At 35.9% G+C, this 22,728-nt stretch overlaps 5 protein-coding genes across 6 annotated transcripts; 4 read left to right on the forward strand and 1 right to left on the reverse strand.

Annotated features, from left to right (window-relative positions):
• Positions 1-1,294: 1,294 nt before the first annotated feature.
• LOC26529885 lies at positions 1,295-2,000 on the forward strand. Its single transcript, XM_015178633.3, has 3 exons — positions 1,295-1,430; positions 1,486-1,624; positions 1,687-2,000. Exons 1-3 carry the CDS (start codon positions 1,355-1,357, stop codon positions 1,949-1,951), a joined length of 480 nt encoding a protein of 159 aa, XP_015034119.1. The 5' UTR covers positions 1,295-1,354; the 3' UTR covers positions 1,952-2,000.
• Positions 2,001-2,110: 110 nt separating this feature from the next.
• On the forward strand, positions 2,111-3,726 carry LOC6641414 (growth hormone-inducible transmembrane protein). The gene is made up of 6 exons (XM_002064058.4): positions 2,111-2,510; positions 2,569-2,680; positions 2,745-2,886; positions 2,955-3,291; positions 3,355-3,487; positions 3,555-3,726. The coding sequence occupies exons 1-6, from the start codon at positions 2,306-2,308 to the stop codon at positions 3,628-3,630; spliced, it is 1,005 nt and encodes a 334-aa protein (XP_002064094.1). The 5' UTR covers positions 2,111-2,305; the 3' UTR covers positions 3,631-3,726.
• A 368-nt stretch (positions 3,727-4,094) lies between these two features.
• LOC6641502 (bleomycin hydrolase) lies at positions 4,095-9,228 on the forward strand. Of its 2 annotated transcripts, none has more exons than XM_023175188.2 (5): positions 4,095-4,282; positions 6,833-7,707; positions 7,785-8,260; positions 8,369-8,489; positions 8,561-9,228. In XM_023175188.2, exons 1-5 carry the CDS (start codon positions 4,279-4,281, stop codon positions 8,774-8,776), a joined length of 1,692 nt encoding a protein of 563 aa, XP_023030956.2. In that variant the 5' UTR covers positions 4,095-4,278; the 3' UTR covers positions 8,777-9,228. The 2 variants fall into 2 exon arrangements, with proteins under 2 accessions (XP_023030956.2, XP_002064095.2); XM_002064059.4 differs by having other exon boundaries at positions 7,061-7,707.
• On the reverse strand, positions 8,907-10,355 carry LOC6641417 (uncharacterized protein F58A4.6). Its single transcript, XM_002064060.4, has 2 exons — positions 9,800-10,355; positions 8,907-9,561 (listed from the first exon to the last, which is right to left on the reverse strand). Exons 1-2 carry the CDS (start codon positions 10,205-10,207, stop codon positions 9,280-9,282), a joined length of 690 nt encoding a protein of 229 aa, XP_002064096.1. The 5' UTR covers positions 10,208-10,355; the 3' UTR covers positions 8,907-9,279.
• Positions 10,356-10,820: 465 nt separating this feature from the next.
• Positions 10,821-13,389, forward strand: LOC6641509. Its single transcript, XM_002064061.4, has 3 exons — positions 10,821-10,962; positions 11,628-11,741; positions 12,808-13,389. Exons 1-3 carry the CDS (start codon positions 10,905-10,907, stop codon positions 13,278-13,280), a joined length of 645 nt encoding a protein of 214 aa, XP_002064097.1. The 5' UTR covers positions 10,821-10,904; the 3' UTR covers positions 13,281-13,389.
• Positions 13,390-22,728: the final 9,339 nt, after the last annotated feature.

Genomic DNA, 22,728 nt, shown 5'->3' on the forward strand with positions numbered 1-22,728 from the left:
ATTGAGATATAAATTTTTGAAATCGGATAGAAATTGATGTAAATACAGTCTGAAAAAACGGATTAACCAAAAATTTATGTTAAAAAATCCATAAAAAACAACTTTGACCCATTTTTACTCATGTTCTAACTGTCACATTGGAAAGTGGCCTTCCCTGACCTCGATAACTTATAACTAGGGATAGGGATAGGGATAGTGATATTTTCTCAGTGTAAATTTGTATACGAATTCAATAATTTCTGGCAAAAATTAAGAAGGAGGACAAAGTTTTATTCTTGATTTTGAATGCATCTAAATTAATAAAAAGAGATTCAATAAAGACAAATGCTGAAAAGTATGCAGTATATTGGCAAAATTAAAACACTAAAATAGGCTAGAAAAATATACAAATGATTTGGAAATTTTCATTTGATAACGACATTCACTGCTGATTTGATCTGATTACTATATCTTATGTGTAGGTACATATATATTTACTTTATACACACGTCAAGAATTTAGCTGAAAACATAATATTTGGCTTTGGATGATGAGTCAACAATCGGATGGCTATTCCTCCTAGTTCACCACGAGGTGCGAGGGTAGAAAACCAAGAAAAACGAAAATATAAACAAAATACAAATTCAACATTAAAGATCAAGAGCAATAACAAAATATATACACAGACAGAGACTACAAAAAAAAAAACAACAACTGACTGAAAATAAATGGATTAGAAAACCAAATTTGGTATACACTTTGGCAAACGATTCAAATCGTAACTATAACAAAACATTCTTGAACAAGTGGAAATGTTGTTATACCCATTGGAAGAGTATTTCATAGGCAATAGGTCAGACGCATACATCTTGAGTATGGGTGGGGATTTTTATTGCCTTTTTTTGCATATTGCGCTGATGCGATAAGCTGAATATGTATACACATACAGCACACATTAATGTATATATAAATTTTGAAAAACTGATTGTGCGAGGGTGGAACATACAGTTCATACAGTACGGAAGTCAAGTATATTAATCTCATTGACTATGTTTTGGAAAATTTACATTCAAGTTTAGTAGATCATTCACAAATGCTGCATATGGAATAAGAGGCAAGTTCCAATATCGTAGCCCAGAATCATCCCTCGTAGTGAAAGCGGGCAAATAACGTAAGTGTGCGATTAAAATCTATATACATCCACAAAGTTTATGTGTGTGTTTTTCCTCTATTTTTTTTTTTTTTTAAATACTCATTTAATACATACAAAATAAGATTGCAGACACACCGGACTTCAGTCGCACGCTAAACTTTGCAAAGTTCGGGCCATCCCATAAAATAAATTTCTCAATTCATCAGCTAAATCAGAGATAATATGGATCTAAGATCATTCATGGTCCAGTTTATAATGCTGCTTCTAAGTGGTATCAGCCAATCAGCTTCGTCCTACTGTAAGTGAATATACATATTGGTACTTACTTGTTGACTAATAACCACACCATTTAGCCCCATTCGCCCGGTATGAAGAACAATTCTGCACTGATACACATACCGGCCGTCAATTATATGTAGGTGAAATTTTCACACGTCTCAATGAATGCATCAGGGTTCAGTGTTTGGGTACCCATCAAATCTGGGAGGACAGGTAAGCCAATTACTCATCAAAACAAAAGGATTAACATGAATGTAATGGATTCCTTTTTGTAGTTGCCAAGTGCCTAGAGCTCTCAAGGGGGAATGTCATGCTGTGGCGTCTACGCAATTAAATCTCGAATATCCAAAATGTTGCCCCTTGTACGAATGCAGAACATATGAAACCAATCCACATGGCACAATAGAGCAGACAAATACTTATAATCATGATGGCAAACTAGTCAAATCGCATATAACCGAAATGATAGTCATAGATCGTCGAGTGGGTCCTGAAGCAACAAAACATCACACTGGTCCTGTACGCAAATACGAAGTGTAAAGAAATTTGTTATTTCCAACTGACAGTAGTTCAATATTTAAATTTAAAATTTTTTACTTTGGCGCCATTTGTAAGCAGAGTTGCCATCATATCGATACAACTATCGATAGTCAGTAATCGTAATCATACTATAATATCCGTGACTTTTCCAACACTTAAAACTCGAAGTTGCTAGAAAATTGTTATAAAAACGAAAATAAATTATTTACCTGAAATTAACTCAGAAACAATTCAAAACAGTAGCAAACAAGTCGAAATAAAAATACATTTATAATTTTAAAACATTTTTACGCAATTGTGCAATTCTTATTGTTTGCCTAAACGACCTATTGCGAATTTCATCACAACAACAAAATGTTGCTTCGCCTTGCATGTTCCACGGCCCGTCCGGGCCTATTGGGTCAATCCTCTCAGATGTTCCTGAAGGCCAAACCAAACTTGTCCAGTGTCCGTAACTATGCCCGCGGTCCAGTGCGGACACGTGCTGCTCCGGCTCCAGTGGAACAGCCGCGAACCTCCTCACTTAAGGAGAAACTGATGGGTCCACCAAGTGCCAATGGTAAGCGAAACGAGACCTGCGATTGAGGACTTCCGTTTAATATATCATATTATTGCAGCCTACTCCATGGGCAAGGGTGCTCTCGCTGGAGGCGCTGTTGTGGGCATGGGAGCTCTTTGCTATTATGGAGTTGGTCTGGGCCAGCACACAAGCATTGCGGATAATTCCATGTGAGTGCAAGAAATCAAAAAGATTTACAACTATAAGCTAACTCAAATTGGGACTTGTTTGCAGTATGTGGCCGCAATATGTTAAGGATCGCATTCAAAGTACTTATGGATTCTTTGGTGGCTCCTGCATTCTGACAGCCGCCTCAGCAGCAGCTGTCTTTCGCTCTCCCCGTCTTCTAGCCTTGGCCTCGCGAGGCGGTTTCTTGGTAAGTTTTCACCTAGACGAACAAAAAACAAAGAACAAAACAAACACACTTTCATTTTATTCTGACAGTGGAGTATTGCATCGCTTGCGCTGGTCATTGGCAGCGGTGCTGTCGCTCGTTCTATTGAGTATCAGCCTGGTTTAGGACCCAAGCATCTGGCCTGGGCTCTCCACTGTGCCATTTTGGGCGGTGTCATTGCACCACTGTGCTTTATAGGCGGACCAATTCTAACACGGGCTGCCCTCTACACGGGAGGTATTGTCGGTGGTCTCTCCACAATCGCTGTCTGTGCTCCAAATGATAAATTCTTGTACATGGGCGGTCCTTTGGCCATTGGTCTCGGTGTGGTGTTTGCCTCCTCATTGGCCTCCATGTGGTTGCCGCCCACAACAGCTCTGGGTGCTGGTAAGTAACCCGAAACATGCAATAACACCATGAAAATCGAAATCAACCTCTTAACTATTTTAGGTTTGGCCTCAATGTCCCTTTATGGCGGTCTGCTGTTGTTCAGCGGTTTCCTGCTCTATGACACTCAACGTTTAGTTCGCAAGGCCGAGATTCATCCCCAATATGCTTATACACCCTTCGATCCCATCAATGCGTAAGTCAGATGAATGCTCCCATATTAATTACTCATTGAATATTGTTTTCAATGTGTTTCCTTTCAGTTCGATGTCCATCTATCTTGATGTATTAAATATATTTATTCGCATTGCAACCATTATGGGCGGTCAGCGAAAGTAAGGATAAACTTTCAAAATAACTTGTGATCAAGAGAAAAAACTTATAATACCTACAAATGTATAGAATTATTTAAATAAACGGACATTGCTTTAATAACTGGAAATAAACTTATAGATCTCGAAAATCCTAAAATCATTATACTTGCCATGTTAAGCTTCTAGATACGATTTTCGAGCTTTATCAAGGATTTAAATTTCGAACTCGAATTTTCGAAAAAGATAACTGCTCCGATAATGTCGATTACGATAGGTTTGCTCCGATAATATCGATTAACCGATAGGCTTGCTCCGATAATGTCGATTAACCGATAGGTTTTGCTCCGAAGTGTCGATTAACCGATAGACTTGCTCCGATAATGTCGATTTTATTTACGGCTCGGGCGAATTCGAAAAGTTACGGCGAGAGTCCATTTTTTTTACGGCACTTGAGAGTCGAGCGAATTGGCGGCGAATTTTTTGTTATTGTTGTTTTTTGATTTCGTGTTGGAGCGGGTGTGTGTTTGCGCGTTTGCTTTTTTGTTTTTCTATAAAAGTTGCTGTATTGTATACAAACACAAACACAAACAGACGATCGCCCCCACATAGAAAACATCAAAATTTTAAGTGAAAAATAAATTTTTAGCAGTTCCAAGTGAGAAAGAAATTCAGCATGTGTAAGTAGGAAAAGGAGGATAAATAATTGAAGGATAATAAAGAAGAGATGGTGTAGCTGCATTTTGCCGTTCTTTGTGTGTGTGTGTGTGTGTGGGGGTGCCTGTTACCCCGCCCCCTACTTTGCTCATATGCATTTAAGTGTGTGTGTGTTTGAATGAGACGTAAAAAGACTTTTTTTCCGTAGCAACAAAACGATCAAATATAGACGCCGTAATGAAAGTAAAATTTCACCCAAATTTTAGTTTGTTTTTTTTTTCTTTTCGTCTTTTTTCTCGTTTAAGCAAACTCACCAACACACAAACACACATGCATATATATATATATATATAGCCACAAACAGTCAAACAAAAAGTGGTCAAACGGGTTTTTAACCCTTTTTCTTCCCGTTACGGTTTGTTTAGATTTTTTTCTTTTTTTTTTTTTGTTGTTTCTTCGCCGGCTTTAGGCGAAAGTTTTTTGAAAACGGCACCTCCCGCTGCCGCCCCCTAATCTTCCCCTTCTCGATCCCAAAAAACACAACCGCATGAGTCCCGTTAAACTGGTTTTATTCCATTTTCTCTTTCACTCTTATTCTAACAGATTATAACTGTAAAGATAAAGTCGTCTTCGTCGCAATCCGCGCCGTTGCCTGCATGGGCGTCTCTCTCTTGATTCTAGCAGATAGTTAATTTGCTTTTCGCTTTCTTAAATTGTACCATATAATAATAGTATGTGTATTTCTTATCAGACAGCAGCAAAACTTCCCCCCTACCACCACCTCCACCGCCACCGCTTCACCCATTTCCCCCTCAATCAGAGAGCAAACAAAAGAAAATTTCGCACAACAAAAACAAGGAAAGAAAAAAAAAAGCTCTTATTAGTGCCGAGTCTGGTTGGGTTAATTTAACAAAGCAATTTCAAATAGCAAGACGCACTAAATCCAAAGTACAATACATACGAATATATGCAGACACATACATACACACACACACACACCCACAGAGAGAGAGAGAGAGAGAGAGATAGGGACACACATATGCAGGGAAATGTTAATGGCCGGCAGCTGTTGACGCTTTTCAATTTCTCAATTTTTAATAGGCGACTGTTTTTCCCCTCTTATCGTTTTGTTGTTATATTTTATTAAATTAACTTACAAACAACAGTTACATGCCTCAAGTTACTACTTACTCATCATAAACGAATACAAAAAAAAGGAATAAAATGAAAACACTCCCCCATCAAAAAGTCGTATATGTATGTACATATGTATGACCAATTGGTTTTACAAAAAAAAAAAACAACAATTAAACTATAATTTTACATTTTGAAAAAAAGTATTTAAAACCAAAAATGACTACTATTTTGTTTTTCATAGTACGTAACGCTTATTAGTCATATGGTTTTACCGATTTTTACGATATATACAAAATGAGACGCTTGATTTTCATACAAAGTTGTTGATTAATACGAATATTAGTAATAATCAGGGACCGCAAATAATGACTATATACTCATGAAAGATCTAGTTGAAAAGTAAAGTACACCATAAATATTATTTTGTTGGAATTGCAATTTTAATTATCATTAATTTGGATAATTTATGGAAAAAACTATGCATCTAAACCTTCTTCTTACGATATCTTATAAACCAAAGCAAATATTTATATATTTGGAGAATATATTCGGACTCAGAACATGATCTGATATTAGATCTGATTCTATAAAGGGTTTGCTTCAAAATAAAACGTGTTGAAATAGCCAAGACTTGCGTCAATGGTTACGACTATCGTTATAATTGGTATTCACTGTATATTATTACCTAGAAAGTAACTTTAACTACAATAGGGCACAAACATATGATGATGATGATGATGAGATCATCTTAAATTAGCCAGTCTCAGTGTTTTTGAGACCAATAAGTTAAGCTTGTTCTAATTTTGAAATTTATTTCCCAATTGTTCTGAGTAATTTACTGTGTTCGCTTGCTAAGTGAAATGTGAAGAACAAAATTGGGTTAAAGTTTTCCAAACTCAACGAATTATATTAATCATTAACGTTAAATTTAATTAAAAATAATTGCAAATTTTTCTATGAGGATTAAACATTCCAAAAACAAAGGCATTTTAATAACTGCTATGTTTAATATTAGTACTTAATATGCCTTCAATAATTTCATAATATAGAGATCAATTGATTGAACAAGCACTCAATTTGAAAAGATCATGCAAATTTATGGTCGTTTCAAATAAAAAATTGGTTGATCGTTTTGGCAGGATCAGGATTTTAAGAAGTTCTCACCTAATCCTGATCCTGATCTTTTCGAGTAGGCTTAGGGATTACGTTTATGTTGTATTGTCTTTATGTTTTGTTTTGAAATTTATGGGATGAAATTATGAAATTTATGTATTGAACATAAACAGATATGAATTTAGGTTAATTTTTTGTCGCATTTCTTTGGTTGTTGTTCTTTTTGAAATTTAAACATACACATGCATAATTATATATAGTTTATATATAAAATACATATAAAAATTTTTGTTTGTTGGTTCTCTCCGGCTGTGGCTTTGCAGTTAATTTGGCCACTTTCAGGCGATCTCTAAGCCTTGTGGCGGCGGCAAAGCGAAATCAAGAAAAAACGCAAATTATCAGTTATCAAAAGTTCAAGATCCACTTGAGAAGCAGAAGCAGCAGCAGCAAAGTGATGCTAGATCAAAATTCGTCATCACCAAATCAAACCAAAGTACACTCAATAGCGGGTCCGTTACGTCCCGATTCCCATTCCAATCCTTTACTTGCAGCAGCAGCTGATGACAATACAAGTGCAACTGGTGTTAACACCACCGATGCCTGCAACAATACCAAAGGCGGTGGCGGCAATGGCATCAACCTGAGCACCTCCAATAGCGTTATCACGAATGATCTGTTGGGCAAATGGCGAAAGAACTTCTATCAGGAACCGAAAAATATATTAGCCCAAAATGTTTGCTCCCGTGTCGATCCGTTTGATGTTTGCCTGTCACGCAAAACCCTGGAGACAACGAATCATGTGTTCAACTACAAAGTGGAAACGGAAGGGAAACCGGTGACGAATCAACGTAGCTCTGGTCGCTGTTGGCTATTTGCGGCATTAAATTGCATACGATTGCCGTTCATGAAGAATTACAATTTGGATGAATTCGAATTCTCGCAGGCGTTCCTCTTCTATTGGGATAAAATTGAACGTTGTAATTATTTTCTAAATAACATTGTGAAAACGGCGCAACGTGGCGAGAAGGTCGATGGTCGTTTGGTATCATTTCTATTGCTCGATCCCACATCAGATGGCGGTCAATGGGATATGCTTGTCAATTTGATAGCCAAACATGGTCTGATGCCAAAGAAATGTTTCCCGGAGAGCTTTAGCTGTGAGTCCAGCATACGAATGAATGCCATATTGAAGAGTAAGGTAAGTTGAACCAAAAAGGAACGAAACTCCATTCCATTAAAGGACTATTAACATATATTTCGTTTTACAATTTACAGCTTCGGGAATATGCGCGCCACCTGCGTGTCCTAATGGAAAAGAATCCAACCGATGAGGAAATCACCAATAAGATACAAGAGCAAATGTCGGAAATTTATAAAGTTGTTGGCATTTGTCTGGGCATACCGTCTGAAACCTTCACCTGGGAATATTATGACAAAAGCAAGAACTATCAATCAATTGGGCCAGTTAGCTCGCTGGAATTCTATGAACGTTATGTGAAACCGCATTTCAATGTGGAGGATAAAGTGTGCCTCGTCACTGATCCCCGTCCGACAAGTAAATACGATCAGGCCTACACTGTGGACTGTCTGGGCAATGTGGTTGGCGGTCGTCCAGTGCTTTATAATAATCAATCGGTTGACTTACTTTTGGCCATGGTGACGAAATCCCTAAAGGCCGGCGAGGCCGTTTGGTTTGGCTGTGAGGTTAGCAAACGTTTTGCCTCTAAGCAGGGCATCGAAGATATGGATGTGTAAGAGAAGATGCGATCAAATTTCTTGTTTAATTCTCAATTTTCAAATTGAATTTGCTAACCAAATGTTTTCTCTTCTCTCCTTTCTCAAAACTCTATTCTGTATAGACATGATTTTAAGCTGGTCTTTGATATTGATATACAAACAACATTCTCCAAGGCAGATCGTCTCATCTATGGTGAATCAGCAATGACGCATGCCATGGTCTTTACAGCTGTCTCCGTTGATGTGAGTAACAATTGCCGAGTGAATGAAAATGAGGAAAAACAATGAATTTTTTATATTCTTGTGTATTGCAGAAAAACGGCATTGCCCAGAAATTGCGTGTGGAAAACTCCTGGGGTGAGGATCGCGGCGAGAAGGGATATTTGGTTATGTGCGCCGATTGGTTTAGAGAGTTTGGCTTTGAGGTTGTGGTCGATAAGAAATATGTACCGGAGGATGTTTTGCGTGTCTTTGATATGGATCCCATTGTGTTGCCTGCCTGGGATCCCATGGGTACTTTGGCCCAATAAACCATATAAGAAAATGGGAAAAGCTTTACGATAAAACAACACCAGCAGCAACACAACAATAACCCGCTAAGCATGCAAACAACATTACAACAAAACAAAAAACAAAAAAAAAAAAGAAAAGAAAGTGTAATGAAAAACGAAAAGAACGTAGTTTAATTTTTGTTTTGCTTAATTTTTTCCCCCTTTCTGTCACCTTCTGTTTTCTTCCCCCCCACCCTCATTCTATTTTATACTTTTTTTTTTTTTGCGTTCTACAATCTTTTAGTTATTCTTTTTATATAATATTCTTCCAACGGCGGCACGGCGGAAGTTGAGCAATAAGGATTATCCAATTATCACTCCCACTCTCCCCCCAACACCCTCCATTTTTTTAAAATGTAAATGCATTTTTTTTACGTATACACATTACAAAATATTAACGAAATAAATATACATACTATTTGAATACAAAACACATTTTATCTACAATAATTGAAAACTTTCCTTTCCTTTGTGGTATGGTACTATGAAATGTCCTTTTGTTCAGCCAATTTAGATCTCTCATGGTACTCGAATTGCAGACGCAACCAAATACCACGACACATTCGGATTAGGCGTCGATCCGCCTCCTCATTGGCCTTGGCAAATTGATATTGATTGCGTATCAAGTGCTTGGCATGGCGCAGTTTTCCACGCTGAATCAGGGATATGCTGTAGTAGAGTTTACATCGCGCCTGCAAGAAAGGATCGCCCAGACGAAGGCCAATATTTAGTTGCTTCAACGAGATTTTGCCAGCAGTTTCAGCCTAAAAGGGGAGAAGGAAAAAGAGATTGCATTAGAAGTGGAAGGAAAATAGGCAATGGACTAGGCTGATGGACTAGTTGATATAATAAAATCTAGTCGGAAGAAAATTATAAAAAGCCGGTTCTAATAAGCCTGATGAAAGATCAATAAGATCAAAGGAAATACACCCAAGAGTAACTCAAGTAAAAAATAGTCTAACAAACTATAATAAGATAGAGAGAGAGGAGACATTTACTCACACATCTTTCGAATTGTTCCCCCAAAGCGGAAAAGCCACCGCCTAGGGTCGACAGCCAGGACATCATATGCTCCACCTCGATATGCTCCCAAATGGTATAGGCAAGCATATCAGCCCATTTATAATCAATGGTATCCTTGTCGGGTGGATGGAATTCCAGCCAAATCACATCGACGCCATTATCCAATATTAACCTTTGGACCAATACGCGTTGTTGCTTTAGCTCCTTGAGCCAATAGTTTCCCGTGATGGCATCCACCTGAAGCTTAAGACGTCGTCTCTGTTTACCAGAACCACCATCATGCTGATTGGCAGTGTCGGGGCTTTTGATTGCAATCCAACCGGGTTCTGGTGGCGGAAGAACATAAAAGTGACGGTGCTGCCAGTAATCACTGATGCACAGAGTCATTATTAAATGGAACTAAGGTGGTGTTAATCTGGTAAGATCCAGGTCCAGTCGCGCCAGGAATCCAGAGCATATATGTATATATAAATGATAACTAACTGATCGTAATTGTAAGTCTCGAGGATTGAATGAATACAAGGTGATAGGTGTTTACATATGACCATTTTGGCAGCACTGAGCAAATGGTGTTGCCCCTCTGTTCGAAATATGTGCGCTTAAACGATGAATATCGATAGACTCCAAATGTTGGGCGCCAATTTTTAAGTTTGTATCTCCCATTTCTGTTCTAGTTGTCCCAGTCAATTATCACATTTTAAACACATAATCTAAACATTTGTATTTGCATATTTTTATTTCATTTCATTTCTGTTATCTGGTCTTAATGACAAATACCAATCACTCGGCAACAGTTAAAAATAAAGCTTGTTAGTATGTATGTATATATGAGTGTACATACATATGTATGTAGTCATCCATCTAATATACACCTGCCTCCTATATACACATATGTATTTCTTATCTATTGTTTGTTCAGTATGACGTTTCTATATGTGTGCACAGTTATGCCCAAAGCTTCATTTCAACAATTCCAGTCAGTGTATATTTAACTATTGTTCGAGTAGGAGTTTCTTTTAAGACAAAACTAAGAGACCTAAGCAAATTATCAACCCAAAAATTTTAACTTTACAAATCATTAAAAATGAAAACAATTTTGTCGCTGTTGGCTCTTTTTGCCTTTTTTGCCTATATCAATTGTGGTAATGTTTAACTGTAATTATTCAAATTTTTTGTTGGTGTTTGGTATTATATAAGTGAAAAGAGTACCTGTTAAAAAAAAAAAAAAAACTATTTAGATAAGATAAGCAATGTGGCATAAAAATTGAAAAAGTATTGCCGCATACTAAAAATTGTTCAATGTGTAACCGTGGCCTCGACAATTTTTCTACGAAATATTTATATCGAACTACATCAAGAGAAATAAATACTCTCAAATATATAAATATAGGTTATTTATATAACTTATACACATTCTGAACTCAATGGATAGACGGTATACCTAAACATTATGAAAATTTGAATTTGATTTGACACAAACTAGTGAAATTTCATATAAAGTATAAGTATATTCCTTTTTTTTATGGTATGTTGAAATAATCTCTCGACTTGCTTACTAGATAGGGGATATCAGTTGATAAGTATCGATTAAACTAGTATGAGTAAAGAGTTGAAAGCATGAAAATTTTGTTGGTCTTATCAGCTTCCACAAAAAACTATGACTCAATACAAAAAAAAAAATAGACTCTCTCTCTCTCACACCCACTTCTAATTTTTTATTATCTATATCTACATATGTCTATGACCAACTCTCTGATTGTCCTTTCATTCTCTCTCTCTCTCTCTTTCTCTCTCTCTTGTATTATAGATAGCTGTGTTCAGTGCAATTCAAAGACTGAAGTACGTTGCGCCACCGATCCTTTAAATATATTGGCTAAGGAATGCACCAATTCCAGCTCTGTGTGTTACGTGCGTGTGCAGGGTAAGTACATATACATATACCTATATATACATATATATATATATATATAAAAATAATTAATAAAAACTATCTCATAAACAATGCTTTTTACAAGGCCTCGAATTAAAGTTTGCAAAGCTAAAAATAAAATGGTTCATTTTCAAATCAAAACTCTAATTTTTAAAAATATAAAAGTATTAATGTTAAAATATTCTCTCTACCATCCATTAACCCATTTTTGACCGGGTTGAAAGTTGCAAAATGACTTTTTTAAAAAATAAAACATTCTGACTGTTTTAGTTTGGGATGAAACTGGTTAAAAAAATGGATTTGAAGGTTTATTCAATGTAATTTTTGTGGAACTAACTATATATGTACTTCCCCTTGATTGAAATATAGTCAAATAAAATACAGAATCTTTGAAAACATACAAAACTTGCTCTTCGAAAAGTCGAACAGTGGTCCAAAATCGGTTAATGACATTAAATCTTCTGAAGCTTCCTGATCGAATTGGCTAATAAAAATTTCAAATGGCTAACAGATATTTCATTTCTTTTCACGCTTGATTATTATTATTATTATATTAAGCTTAAACTTCAATATATGTATTATATACCTTTCACAATTTAGATTTTCAATTAAATATTTGTTAATTTAGAGAATAATTTCTATTCACATGGCAATAGAAAAACGGAATAGAGTAATCGCAAAAGATATCCTATATGGAAGTAATGAGGAAACATTATTTTTGGAAAATTTCCTGACAATTAATAACAATTTAAACACTCTTACGAAATTATTAGAAATACAAATTCAATTCATTCATTAAACATTTTAAACTCTTTTTAGAAATTGATCAAACAAATGGATCTTATTGGAGTTTAGATTTAGTTTAGTTTAGTTAGAACCCAAGAAAATATGGTTCAGTTTTATAGTAATTCCTCTATGCTAATTTGAAATATAAATTGAATGGAGATTAGTATAAATTAAAAATGGATCATCACTTTGCATTAGTTTTAGTACATATAAACAACCATTCGTCAATGTGACTTGTTTTGATCTATGGTTTTGTTTCATATTTTCCCAGATGGCTACACCATTCGAGGATGTGCCAGCGATTTGGACAATGCCACATTGAATGCCTGCCACAATGAATTGGAGTGTGTCACATGCAATTTCCTGGAGGGCTGCAATCGTCAGGTGTTCCCCACTTCCCGGGCCCAGTGTCTGCAGTGTTCGGGCAATTCAACCGATTCGTTTTGCGCCACTCAAGTGTATGCCCAATCCTCGATCTGCCCCACCTACAAGATCGGCGATAAATGCTATATCCGTAATAGTAATCGCACGGTCAGTGGCTCATTCCAACGTGGTTGCTTGACAACCGCCCAGGCCAATAAACAATGCATCAAGGATGGCAATTGTTATACCTGCGAGGGGCGTGGCTGCAATTTCCTGCCCTACAATGATACGTTAATTCCATTGGCCCGTGACAGCAGCTCCGTTTTTGTGGTTCAGATCAGTTTGTTGATTGTCAGCATGTTGGCCGCCTGGATGCTGTAAATCCCCCCCCCCTTTCCCTTTCCCTACCCCTTTCACCTTAGCTATGTATATTTAATATTATACACAGCAAAAGAGCAATTGATGTACACTTTTTTTTAAAACTTTTTTCTAATAATTTTATTTTAATTTTTTTTCTTTTTTTTTTTTGATCAATCAAAATTTAAACGATTTTTTCTTTTTGTTTTGTCCAAATAAATTTCCTCACAAATTTAATAAAAACAATATAGAAAGTGTTGTTGTTGTTGTTGTTTTTGGAAAAACGTTTGATCTGATGTTATATATATATATACGTACATATAAAATTTGTCGGCCTTTTTTTGCGATTTATTTATGAAGTGGCAGCAATTGACGAGTTACGAGGAGGACATTTCCAACAGAAAAACCCAAAGAAGCTACCACCGGAAGATCGGCATAAATGTATCAACACATTCAGCATGTCACAGTCAATAGAGCTCCCCGCACCCGCCCCCGCCCCTGTCACACTCCTTTGCTTGCCACCGCTCCCCGCTCTTGGCACCTATCTGACACTGTGCATATTTGTTTTTCTTCACTCTCTGATTTCCCTTTGAGTTGAAATAATTGTTTTCACAGAAGCAAATATGTAATAAGTACATTGGCTTAAAAATAGATACCGAACATGCAATCTAAACTAGTCAAATACAGTGAAATCTCCGATATAATGTTCCACTTTATAATGGATTTTCGATGAGTATCTATGGCGAAGAAGTTTTTGAGTCTCGCTAGATTTGTTATATGAAGGTTTCACTGTCGTCGAACGACTTTGTGAGGGTGTCAAATGATTAGCGAGTAAAGATTGATTTGAAACTGATAAAACAAAGTACTGACATGTGTTTTCTTGGAGTAGGTCTAGGTGAAAGTTATAACAAATATCTAACTTAAATTTACAATCCAACAATCAAAGCTAAAAGCTTACTTACTTTTCACAGGATCCAGGATTAAGTCTGTAGCACCAAAATGTAAGTTTTCTGGTTTTCAACATGAGCACGACGTGAATAAAAATCAGTAAAAAGCAAACATAATTTTTTGATTTAGACTTTTTTTTAGTCATAAACATTTGGCTAATCTGTCTTGTTTTGAAATTATATTTTGGTCAATTTTTAACTGATTTAGGAATGTTTTAAAGTGACTAAGTTTCAAATTGAACTCAAAGGCATTAAATGAAGTTATCACTTTTAAAAATTGTTTCAAATTTGACAATGTTAGAGCTACGCAAAGGTGAGAAATTTTTAGAATTTTTCGGAAACGGATTTTGCGATCAAAAATCATTTTACAGCGCAAAACTCGCGACATTTTCTAATCCGGCACTGATGTAGTTGCAAATTTGAGGGCTTAAATTTGTAATTTCACTCAATTCGGGGGGTTAGAAAAAAATGCTTTTGAAAGTCAGAAAACAGCCTAGAACTAATTATTTTTAGACTAGATGGTTAAAAAATTAGGTAAGAACATTTCATTTCATTTGCCAAAAACACATTTAATACATTGCACAAGCAAATGAAAACATTTGTGATGGAGTTAATTAACAATTTGCCATTTCATATCGTGAAACTTGCCACCTTTTCCGTAAAGTCAGCTCTCACCTGTGGGTTGTTGGTTCAGTTTACTAAAGGGGCACAATGCAAAGTGTTCATAGGGAAAGCCGTATTCCCATTCATGAGCAATAAGTAATCCCCCTTTTACTTAGATTATTGAATCAGCTGAATATGCTTGTCTCTGGATGTCTCATTCCGTCATCGAATTCCTAATTATCGGAAATGAGTGTTTTCCGGTCAAGTTGGCGACAGATAACTGCAAGTCATATGTGAGAAAAATTACGGAATCACAATCGTTATACACGACTGTGAGTAAGAATTAAAGTTAAATAAGTTTTATCAAATACATTTGAGCATTCCTAACAACATATGTATGTACCTATGCATAATAATCTATAGTAATGATAAACCTAACAAAGGTTAAGCATTCAGTCAAGTGCTAAATGCTGAAAACTAACACTTGTAGAGGGGCGAATGATATGTACACAAGCGAGGGCTGGTCTAGAAGTAAGTAGAGAAAAGTAAAATACATACTTGTAACTTATTTCTTATCTGAGCCGCTTTAAACCTAAAAGCATAGTGTGACAAATTGTTTGAATTTGGTTTTAGGACCTACGTTGATTTTTAAAGTATGGCAAAACTCAATATTTCAGAGGTTGAGCATATTTTTGAAAATTGCCGATCGAATTTTGATGTAAAATGTGACCTTATCAATGTATTCCAAATGTAACCAAAAGAACGATAAATTTTTGACATTTTTTCAAATAAAATTTTAAGATTTAACTGTTTGCTGGGTTTTAATTAAGTTTTGTTTTTAGCAGAATCTTTAAAATTTTTGACATTTTTTTTGACAAAAAATTTTATTTTTTGTGTCTTAAACTGTTAAATGGATTAACCCAGGTTTATATATATTTAGCCATAAATTGAGATTGCTCATCATAATTGCTTTATTTAAAAGGGATTCAGAAAGTCTCGACACAAATCGATTAAGTAAAGAAACGAATAAAACTTTTGATTATTCAATTTTTTAAATCTTATATCAATTTAAGGAAAAATGAATGAATGAATTTTCCAAATCCATTTGAAACATACGAGTCGAAAAACTTTTGAAAACCTTTAAGACTTAAGTTTAGAGGCTGTAAGATTGCAAATTTCTTTTAGGATTTCTTTGACTTTGGTTGGAACTACTTATACTTATCTATACGCATACATATAAACAAAACAGTCGAAAATATCATCATGGTATATAGTCTTATACAGTTTTTTTTTCTCGATCTGCAGAGGGTGATAATGGTCAAGCATGATGGAGAATGGGAAAATGAATAAAAATTCAAGTGGTAACCAAATGAGTTTCACGTCTGCCACTGTAAAATGAAAATTTTGAATAGTTTATGGTCAGGTCCCTACATCCCTCCCTCCCTCACTGCGGTAGGTCCTTGTCCTTGTCCCTTCTGTCGCATGGTTTTTCGCCTGGTGTTTCGATTTTTGAAATCTTGAATGGTGTCAAATGGCCTCGAAGGTTTGTTCGTCTTCAAGTGCCACAGATGACGGAGACAATTGAAAGTGTTTTGTATTGTTGTTGTTGTTGTTATTCTTATCAATGGATATGAGTGTTTGTAGTTGCTTTTATTATTATTGATGTTTGTTGTTGCTATTGTTAATACAATTTTCCGCACAAATTCAAGGCGCATCCCGTGGCTAATCGCTTTGAAAGTGAAACCATGTTTATGTTTTTCTAGTTTTTCCTTTTTTTTTTTTGGTGTGTGTTCCCTTCGTTTTTCAATGCTGCCAACTATTGACACTTGAGCCTCTGTTTATGTCTAAAAAATAAAAGGAAGAGACTGTAACAGAGAGAGAGAGAGAGTGAGAGAGAGGGGGAGAGTAGGGCGAGATAGAAAAGAAGGGTAAACTAAGTATCATAGTTTGTCATATCGTCCTCGTGATATAGCCAATGTGATATCTTTACCCATTATCTGATTTCTGAACAACAAATATTACAAGTAGGCAAAGTAATTTAGAAATTTAGTTGCTATTTATTTTGACCTTATCTTTTTTATATTTATATATAAGCTCACGTAGCTGTTTTGCTATTTGCCAAAGGTTTAACAACTTGCACAGAGACTTGATTTCGCAAAAGAACAAACGTTTCTGATCTCAAATGTCAGTAGAAAATCGTAACCTAGAGACAACATCTCCTAAAGAGTTGCCTATGATCCAGTTTCGAAGCCTTTTGGAGTCAAATTTTGAATCGTTCTCGGTGTTAGCCTTACATTTTGGTAAGGTATTTCAAATAAATCAGATTTTGAGCATATGGAAGAGTCCATTTCGATTCTTCTCTCGTATTCAATCTCGTAATATGTAAACCCCTGAAGAAGATATAGTGGAAAATTAAGAAGCTCTCTCCCGATTTTTAGTGAAGTTCAAAGTTCTGAGGATCCGCTATTACTAAACGAAAAAACTAAAACTATAGAACGAAAATTATATAATTTGTGTTTGTATTCAATTATAGTTCATTTATTCATTTATTAATCATACAATTTGATGGCAATTTCTCTAGTTGCAAGACTCTAAATTGGATTCTTAGAACATTTGGTACTAAAATTAGTTTTTGCCTTCCATTTCTTTTTTTCCTTCTAAGATCTAGATTTCTTGACAGGGTATACACACTTCGTGATGTCCTTTGGTTCTTGTTTCTTTTTGTGTTACATTTCGAATGTCATGCAACGGTTAAAACTCAAGTGGAGCAGCGGCCCTAAAAATACCGAAACCACGACGAACCGTAATGAATCCAGCACGCGAACCCTTCCGTCCCTTAAAGACAACACAACAACTGCTCGACTCGACTTGACGCGATGTGTTGAGAGGCAGATTTGACAGATTGACTGCCACGCCTCCTTATGAGGCATGCCCCAGTCCATAGTCTGTGGAGCATTTGGGGTATGCGATGAGCGTGTGGAGCACGTGCTACCGGGCAACAAAGTTAACTTGCCATCTTTATGGCTCCTCAAAATATACGATATAGTAATAAAACGAAAGAGTTGCAACAACAACAAGAGCAAAAAAAAGAAAAAGCTAAGACAAATGATGTAAAATTCCTTTTTTGTAGTTATTTGTATTATTTAAAGTGCAAATTGTTGAAGATTGAAGTTCTTGTAGGAGAGTTGAACGGACGCGGGGCGAGCAGGAGCAGGAGGAGGAGGAGGAGTTGCCTTCTCATCCGCTTATTAAATTCAACGGAAATTGAGCGCATAATTCAGGAAAAACGAAATTGAAAATGTTGTGCCATAAAAATTGTGTTGAAAAGTGCAGCAAAAGCAGCCCCCAGACCAGTTCAACTCCTCGGCTCGACTTTCTGCATCTGTTTTGGGACGCACTTACCAAAATTAATGCTATCGATGACAACACTTCACCCAAAACCAAACAAGAAGCCAAAGCAAACCCCAAATACATATACATACATACATATATACATATATAATGTGGAGACGATGAAGAAGCCTCCGGGCCAAACAATAAAAGGCGGCATCGTCGTCGGTGACACCAAAAATAGCCAAACAAACAATTTCTTCTTCATGCAAAAGGGACAGAAATTATGATGATGGGGTATTCCACCGGGGAGTGGGAGGGGGGGAGCATAAGTTGGGACAATGTTGCTTTGCCACACAATTATTGCCAACTGTTAACAGATTTGTGTGTTATATGCAGAAGCATTCGGATCTGATAATGATAATAGTCATGTTGATGCAATTGATAGCAACCAAAAAGGAAGTGAGTTCTTGTGGTGCACAATCGGCCGGGGGTGGTGGGTGTGTTCAGAAGAAAAATTGAGTCATTTTCATGCTGATTGCCATTACAATTGCTTGCCCCCTTACAAATTGAAATCATCAACAAAAAATATTCATGTAACATATGGAAAATCGATTGCAAAATTTCAATTATTATCCATAAATGATTCTGATTGGAATTCGCATAAATAAAATATGGCTTATTCCTTTGGGGAGATGTCAAAGAACGGATAAGATAAAGGATCGGATGGAATCCAATGGAAAATGCCTTCTTTTAATTAGTAATTGCAATGTTAGTCATGGCTTAGCATAGCATAGCATATCGCATAAAATAATAAGAGAGGGGCGTGGCAAAAATAAACTTAATCTGCCAGTTTATTACACAAGACAACATACTAAATTTGGTGACTCTAGCTTTTATAGTCTCTGAGATCTAGGTGTTTATACAGACAGACAGATAGACGGATAGATCTCTAGTTTGAGATTCGTTTGGATGTTTCTCGAAGGAACATTTTTTCAACCAAGATTCAGAGCCAGAGCATTATCCTTTTTTGTCGCTAACACTTTAGAAAACGTTTTCTTGGGTCTGTAAAACGATGGTCAAAAGAGTTCGACGATCCGTACACAACCAAAATTCTGTATACTTCTTTAATCCGTCCTATCTTAGAGTACGGATCTTGCATATGGTCACCTCAATATGAGACGCACCAAAGTAAAATTGAATCTGTTCAAAAGCAATTTCTGCTTTTTGCGCTCTTCGCGGTCTAAATTGGGATCGCAATATCAATTTGCCATCATACTCCAGTAGGCTTCTTTTAATCAATCTTCCTTCTTTAATCAATTGTAGAGTAATGCTTGGTGCTATCTTTAATCATAAACTCTTAATAGGTGAAATAGACTCTCCTGAGCTATTGAACCAGTTAAACCTATCTTTACCCCGTAGACCTACTAGAAATTTTATTCCTCTATCCTTAAAACACTGTAGTTCTAACTATTCTTTGCATGAACCTTTTCTGTATCCCGTAATCAGATCAGAAGCCTCTCTTTCCCTTGTGAAAACTTCTATTTTAGCACATTTAGCTCGTAATTAGCTGTAGTTAATCATATTTTTAATTGTTTGTCCGTTGTATTTGTATTTGTCCACGCGATCGTGCCGTCCGATATGCGGCTGCGCCCCACGGTCGGTCGGGCGGGAGGTGGACAGCGCTCTGCTTGGGCTCGCGCGAAACAGGCTATGTCCTAGTGTCGTATGGGCCAATTGAACGTACTTCGCATTGTACGCGTCAACGTCCAGACAATATAAAACGTTAAAATTAAAAGCAAACTACGAGTACGTTGGGTGGTTAAAAAGAAAAAATTGATAGAGAACCTTTAAATGTTATCTTAATAACTTACTATGTTGATTTCCAACATGAATACAAAATCATGTAGAAGCTGCTGAATAAAAGAAGTCAAATTCGATCAATTCTTTTGCCTCTGCGAAAGTCTTGAAAGGTAATCGCTTATTTTGTCCATTGCTCTGCTGAGAGAGATTCGCTTGTCACGGTGTTTCCCAGGAACGTAAACCACTCCAGAAAGTCAAGGGGGTTGGCAGGTCATATCATTGTCCCCACATTTGTTGTTAAATACATTTTCAGAATGTTATTGATATTTGCATTAGTCTGAAATATGCGAATTTACAAGTATTTTCCCCTGAAGATTGGTTAAATATTATTGCAGGTACAATCTGAATTTGTAAGTTGATATAATGTATAATTTCATAATTTGTCGGATGTTTTCCGTCGGATTTTCGGTTTCCCCATTATCTGTTCTATAGTGGTGCTGTGGTGCTGTGGCGGTGGTGCAGTGGTGCAGGGCGACACATCTGTTTGTTCTTCGTTTTGGGACTTGATGACGATGATGTTATTGTTGTTGTTGTTGTTGTAAATTTTATACAAGTGTTGAGAAATTTATGTGCTCCTCTTGTCAGTTGTGTTTCTTCTATTTCTCATACGATTCCACTTTTTCATTCTCTCAGCATTGCAAATGCATTCGTCTTCCTCTCTGTTTCTGCCACCCTCCCCCCACCCCCCACACTTGCTTCGGCCACGACTTTAAGCCAAATGCATGCCAATTTGTTTCTTATTTATGGAAAACAACAACAACAACAACAAACAAATGGCGTTATTAAATATCTCGATTGCCTGAACAGAAAATAAAACATTTGGACTGGGTAAAGGTGAATCTAGATTTTGAGATGAGCAACAATTTATTTGGCTTTCATTTTTGTCTCTTTGACATGGTCAAAGTTCAATATGTTTCACAATCAATCTCCATATTCACGTCATTTTATGCTTTGGTTTCTTTTTTTTTTTTTTTTGTTTTTTCTACGGGATTTTCCGTTTGCCGTGTTGCGACTAATGAATGTCTATTTTGTTTTTTGATCGCTTGTCAGAAATTTTCTTTGACAACGTCTAAAATTTCTTCAGGAAGAATGGTCTTTGACGGGGGACAGGGGGCGTCTTCACATCATCCAAAGTGACGTTACTAATGATAACTGGTGCCTTATTCATAAAAGACATGTGCTTGATATATGTACATACATATATACATATATATATAAAGAGAAATACTTATATATATATATATGTAGTTACTTATTTAATGAGATCTAACCGGGGGCAGAGAAAACAAATTACTTACTACATACAGTCGACTCTCGTTAATTCGAAATTCAAGGGACTTTTAAAATATTTCAAATTATCGAGAGTTCGAAATATTAAATGGTTCGAATTTTTGAGTGAAAATAAATAAAACTTCGAATTATGAAGTTTTTATTTAACTGCTAATGTTTTACATATTTATAATGTCAATTAATTAATCTTTGAGAAGAACTTATTAATAAGTGTTTGTTTTGGATGGTGGTCAGACTTTTCAATAATTCTTTTAAGTACAAAATGTGCCTAAAATGCTGTTTCATCAGTTTCGTTTTGTAGGCAAAAGCTTTGTAAATTCTCAAATGAGGCTCTTGCTACCTTAACTGATACTTCTTCCAAAAGGTTCGGATATGTTGTCTTTGGTCGTTTCATTTGTATCGGTCAGAGATAAAATTTCGCCATCGGTTAGTGATCCTGAGACAGTAACATCTTCATCCTCTTCAATATACTCAGAAAAACTCACACCGCTGAAGTCAGCTACTGGTAAAATAGTTGGTTCTTCAATATCCATAATTATTTGAGAATTGTCCTGCTCTTCTTTTACAATCCCCGATTTTTTAAAGCAGTTGAGAATCGTTTGGGGTGTTACAGCTCTCCGAATTATCGAGTGTTTGACCATAAGAGTTTGAATTACTGCGACGTAGCAATAATTTTTTCGTTTGAATTACCGAGTGTAGAAAAATGTATGGACAAAATTCGAAATATCAAGAGATTTTGTAGGGGACTCGTGATAACTTCGAATTACAGAGAAGTTCGAGGTTCGAAATATCGCAGGTTTGAATTAACGAGAGTCGACTGTATATTAATTGATTGAATCTTTAATACTTTATCTATTTCTTAGACCAACTTTTTTTGCCATTTCGATATTCAATTTTAAAACAATAAATTTTGCAAAATTTTGGTATTTCCAAGTAGATCGAAAACTTCTTTCGGATGCCCTCTTTAGGGGATTTTCCGACAATTTTATCGAGTTATGTTATAGATTGAACACTAAAATTGAAACCAAATTTCATAACTACTGGCACTAAATGATATAGTAGTCTGATTCAAACCATTTGCTTACTTTAGGTTATCAATAGCTTGAATTGAAGAATAATACTTTATAGAATAATTATTTTGTAAAATAGTTAAACTGATTTAGTGTCGGATCTAGCACACAATATGGGACAAGTCAGGCAAAACATTCTTGCATATCGAAAGTTTATAAGTTTCAGAAAACAAATCTTGGACTGATCGAAACTACATTTTCTACCCTTTTGAACCTTTTGTACCATTGTAGATTATTTGTCAGTATTTTATATTGAAAACGGATAATCATACTAGTAATTAGTCACTTTGTGATGATGAATAGATTGCTCTACCTTTCGATTATCAGTAGAATATGATTAACCATTATATTGATTAGTCATTGCTATTA

The sequence above is a fragment of the Drosophila willistoni genome, assembly GCF_018902025.1.
Source record: "Drosophila willistoni isolate 14030-0811.24 chromosome XL unlocalized genomic scaffold, UCI_dwil_1.1 Seg141, whole genome shotgun sequence".
In the NCBI taxonomy this organism is placed as follows: domain Eukaryota; kingdom Metazoa; phylum Arthropoda; class Insecta; order Diptera; family Drosophilidae; genus Drosophila; species Drosophila willistoni.

What these genes read in the sequence shown, in the direction of transcription:
- LOC26529885 (XM_015178633.3), top strand. Translation starts at nt 1,355, where the DNA reads ATGGATCTAAGATCATTCATGGTCCAGTTTATAATGCTGCTTCTAAGT. An exon ending in CCAATCAGCTTCGTCCTACT is followed by an intron (nt 1,431 to 1,485) that starts GTAAGTGAATAT and finishes CACACCATTTAG; the next exon opens with CCCCATTCGCCCGGTATGAA. An exon ending in CATCAAATCTGGGAGGACAG is followed by an intron (nt 1,625 to 1,686) that starts GTAAGCCAATTA and finishes TCCTTTTTGTAG; the next exon opens with TTGCCAAGTGCCTAGAGCTC.
- LOC6641414 (XM_002064058.4), top strand. Translation starts at nt 2,306, where the DNA reads ATGTTGCTTCGCCTTGCATGTTCCACGGCCCGTCCGGGCCTATTGGGT. An exon ending in CCTCGCGAGGCGGTTTCTTG is followed by an intron (nt 2,887 to 2,954) that starts GTAAGTTTTCAC and finishes TTATTCTGACAG; the next exon opens with TGGAGTATTGCATCGCTTGC. An exon ending in CCCTTCGATCCCATCAATGC is followed by an intron (nt 3,488 to 3,554) that starts GTAAGTCAGATG and finishes GTTTCCTTTCAG; the next exon opens with TTCGATGTCCATCTATCTTG.
- LOC6641502 (XM_023175188.2), top strand. An exon ending in GGCATCGAAGATATGGATGT is followed by an intron (nt 8,261 to 8,368) that starts GTAAGAGAAGAT and finishes TATTCTGTATAG; the next exon opens with ACATGATTTTAAGCTGGTCT. An exon ending in TTACAGCTGTCTCCGTTGAT is followed by an intron (nt 8,490 to 8,560) that starts GTGAGTAACAAT and finishes TGTGTATTGCAG; the next exon opens with AAAAACGGCATTGCCCAGAA.
- LOC6641417 (XM_002064060.4), bottom strand. Translation starts at nt 10,207, where the DNA reads ATGACTCTGTGCATCAGTGATTACTGGCAGCACCGTCACTTTTATGTT. An exon ending in GGGAACAATTCGAAAGATGT is followed by an intron (nt 9,562 to 9,799) that starts GTGAGTAAATGT and finishes CTCCCCTTTTAG; the next exon opens with GCTGAAACTGCTGGCAAAAT.
- LOC6641509 (XM_002064061.4), top strand. Translation starts at nt 10,905, where the DNA reads ATGAAAACAATTTTGTCGCTGTTGGCTCTTTTTGCCTTTTTTGCCTAT. An exon ending in TTTTGCCTATATCAATTGTG is followed by an intron (nt 10,963 to 11,627) that starts GTAATGTTTAAC and finishes CTTGTATTATAG; the next exon opens with ATAGCTGTGTTCAGTGCAAT. An exon ending in GTGTTACGTGCGTGTGCAGG is followed by an intron (nt 11,742 to 12,807) that starts GTAAGTACATAT and finishes ATATTTTCCCAG; the next exon opens with ATGGCTACACCATTCGAGGA.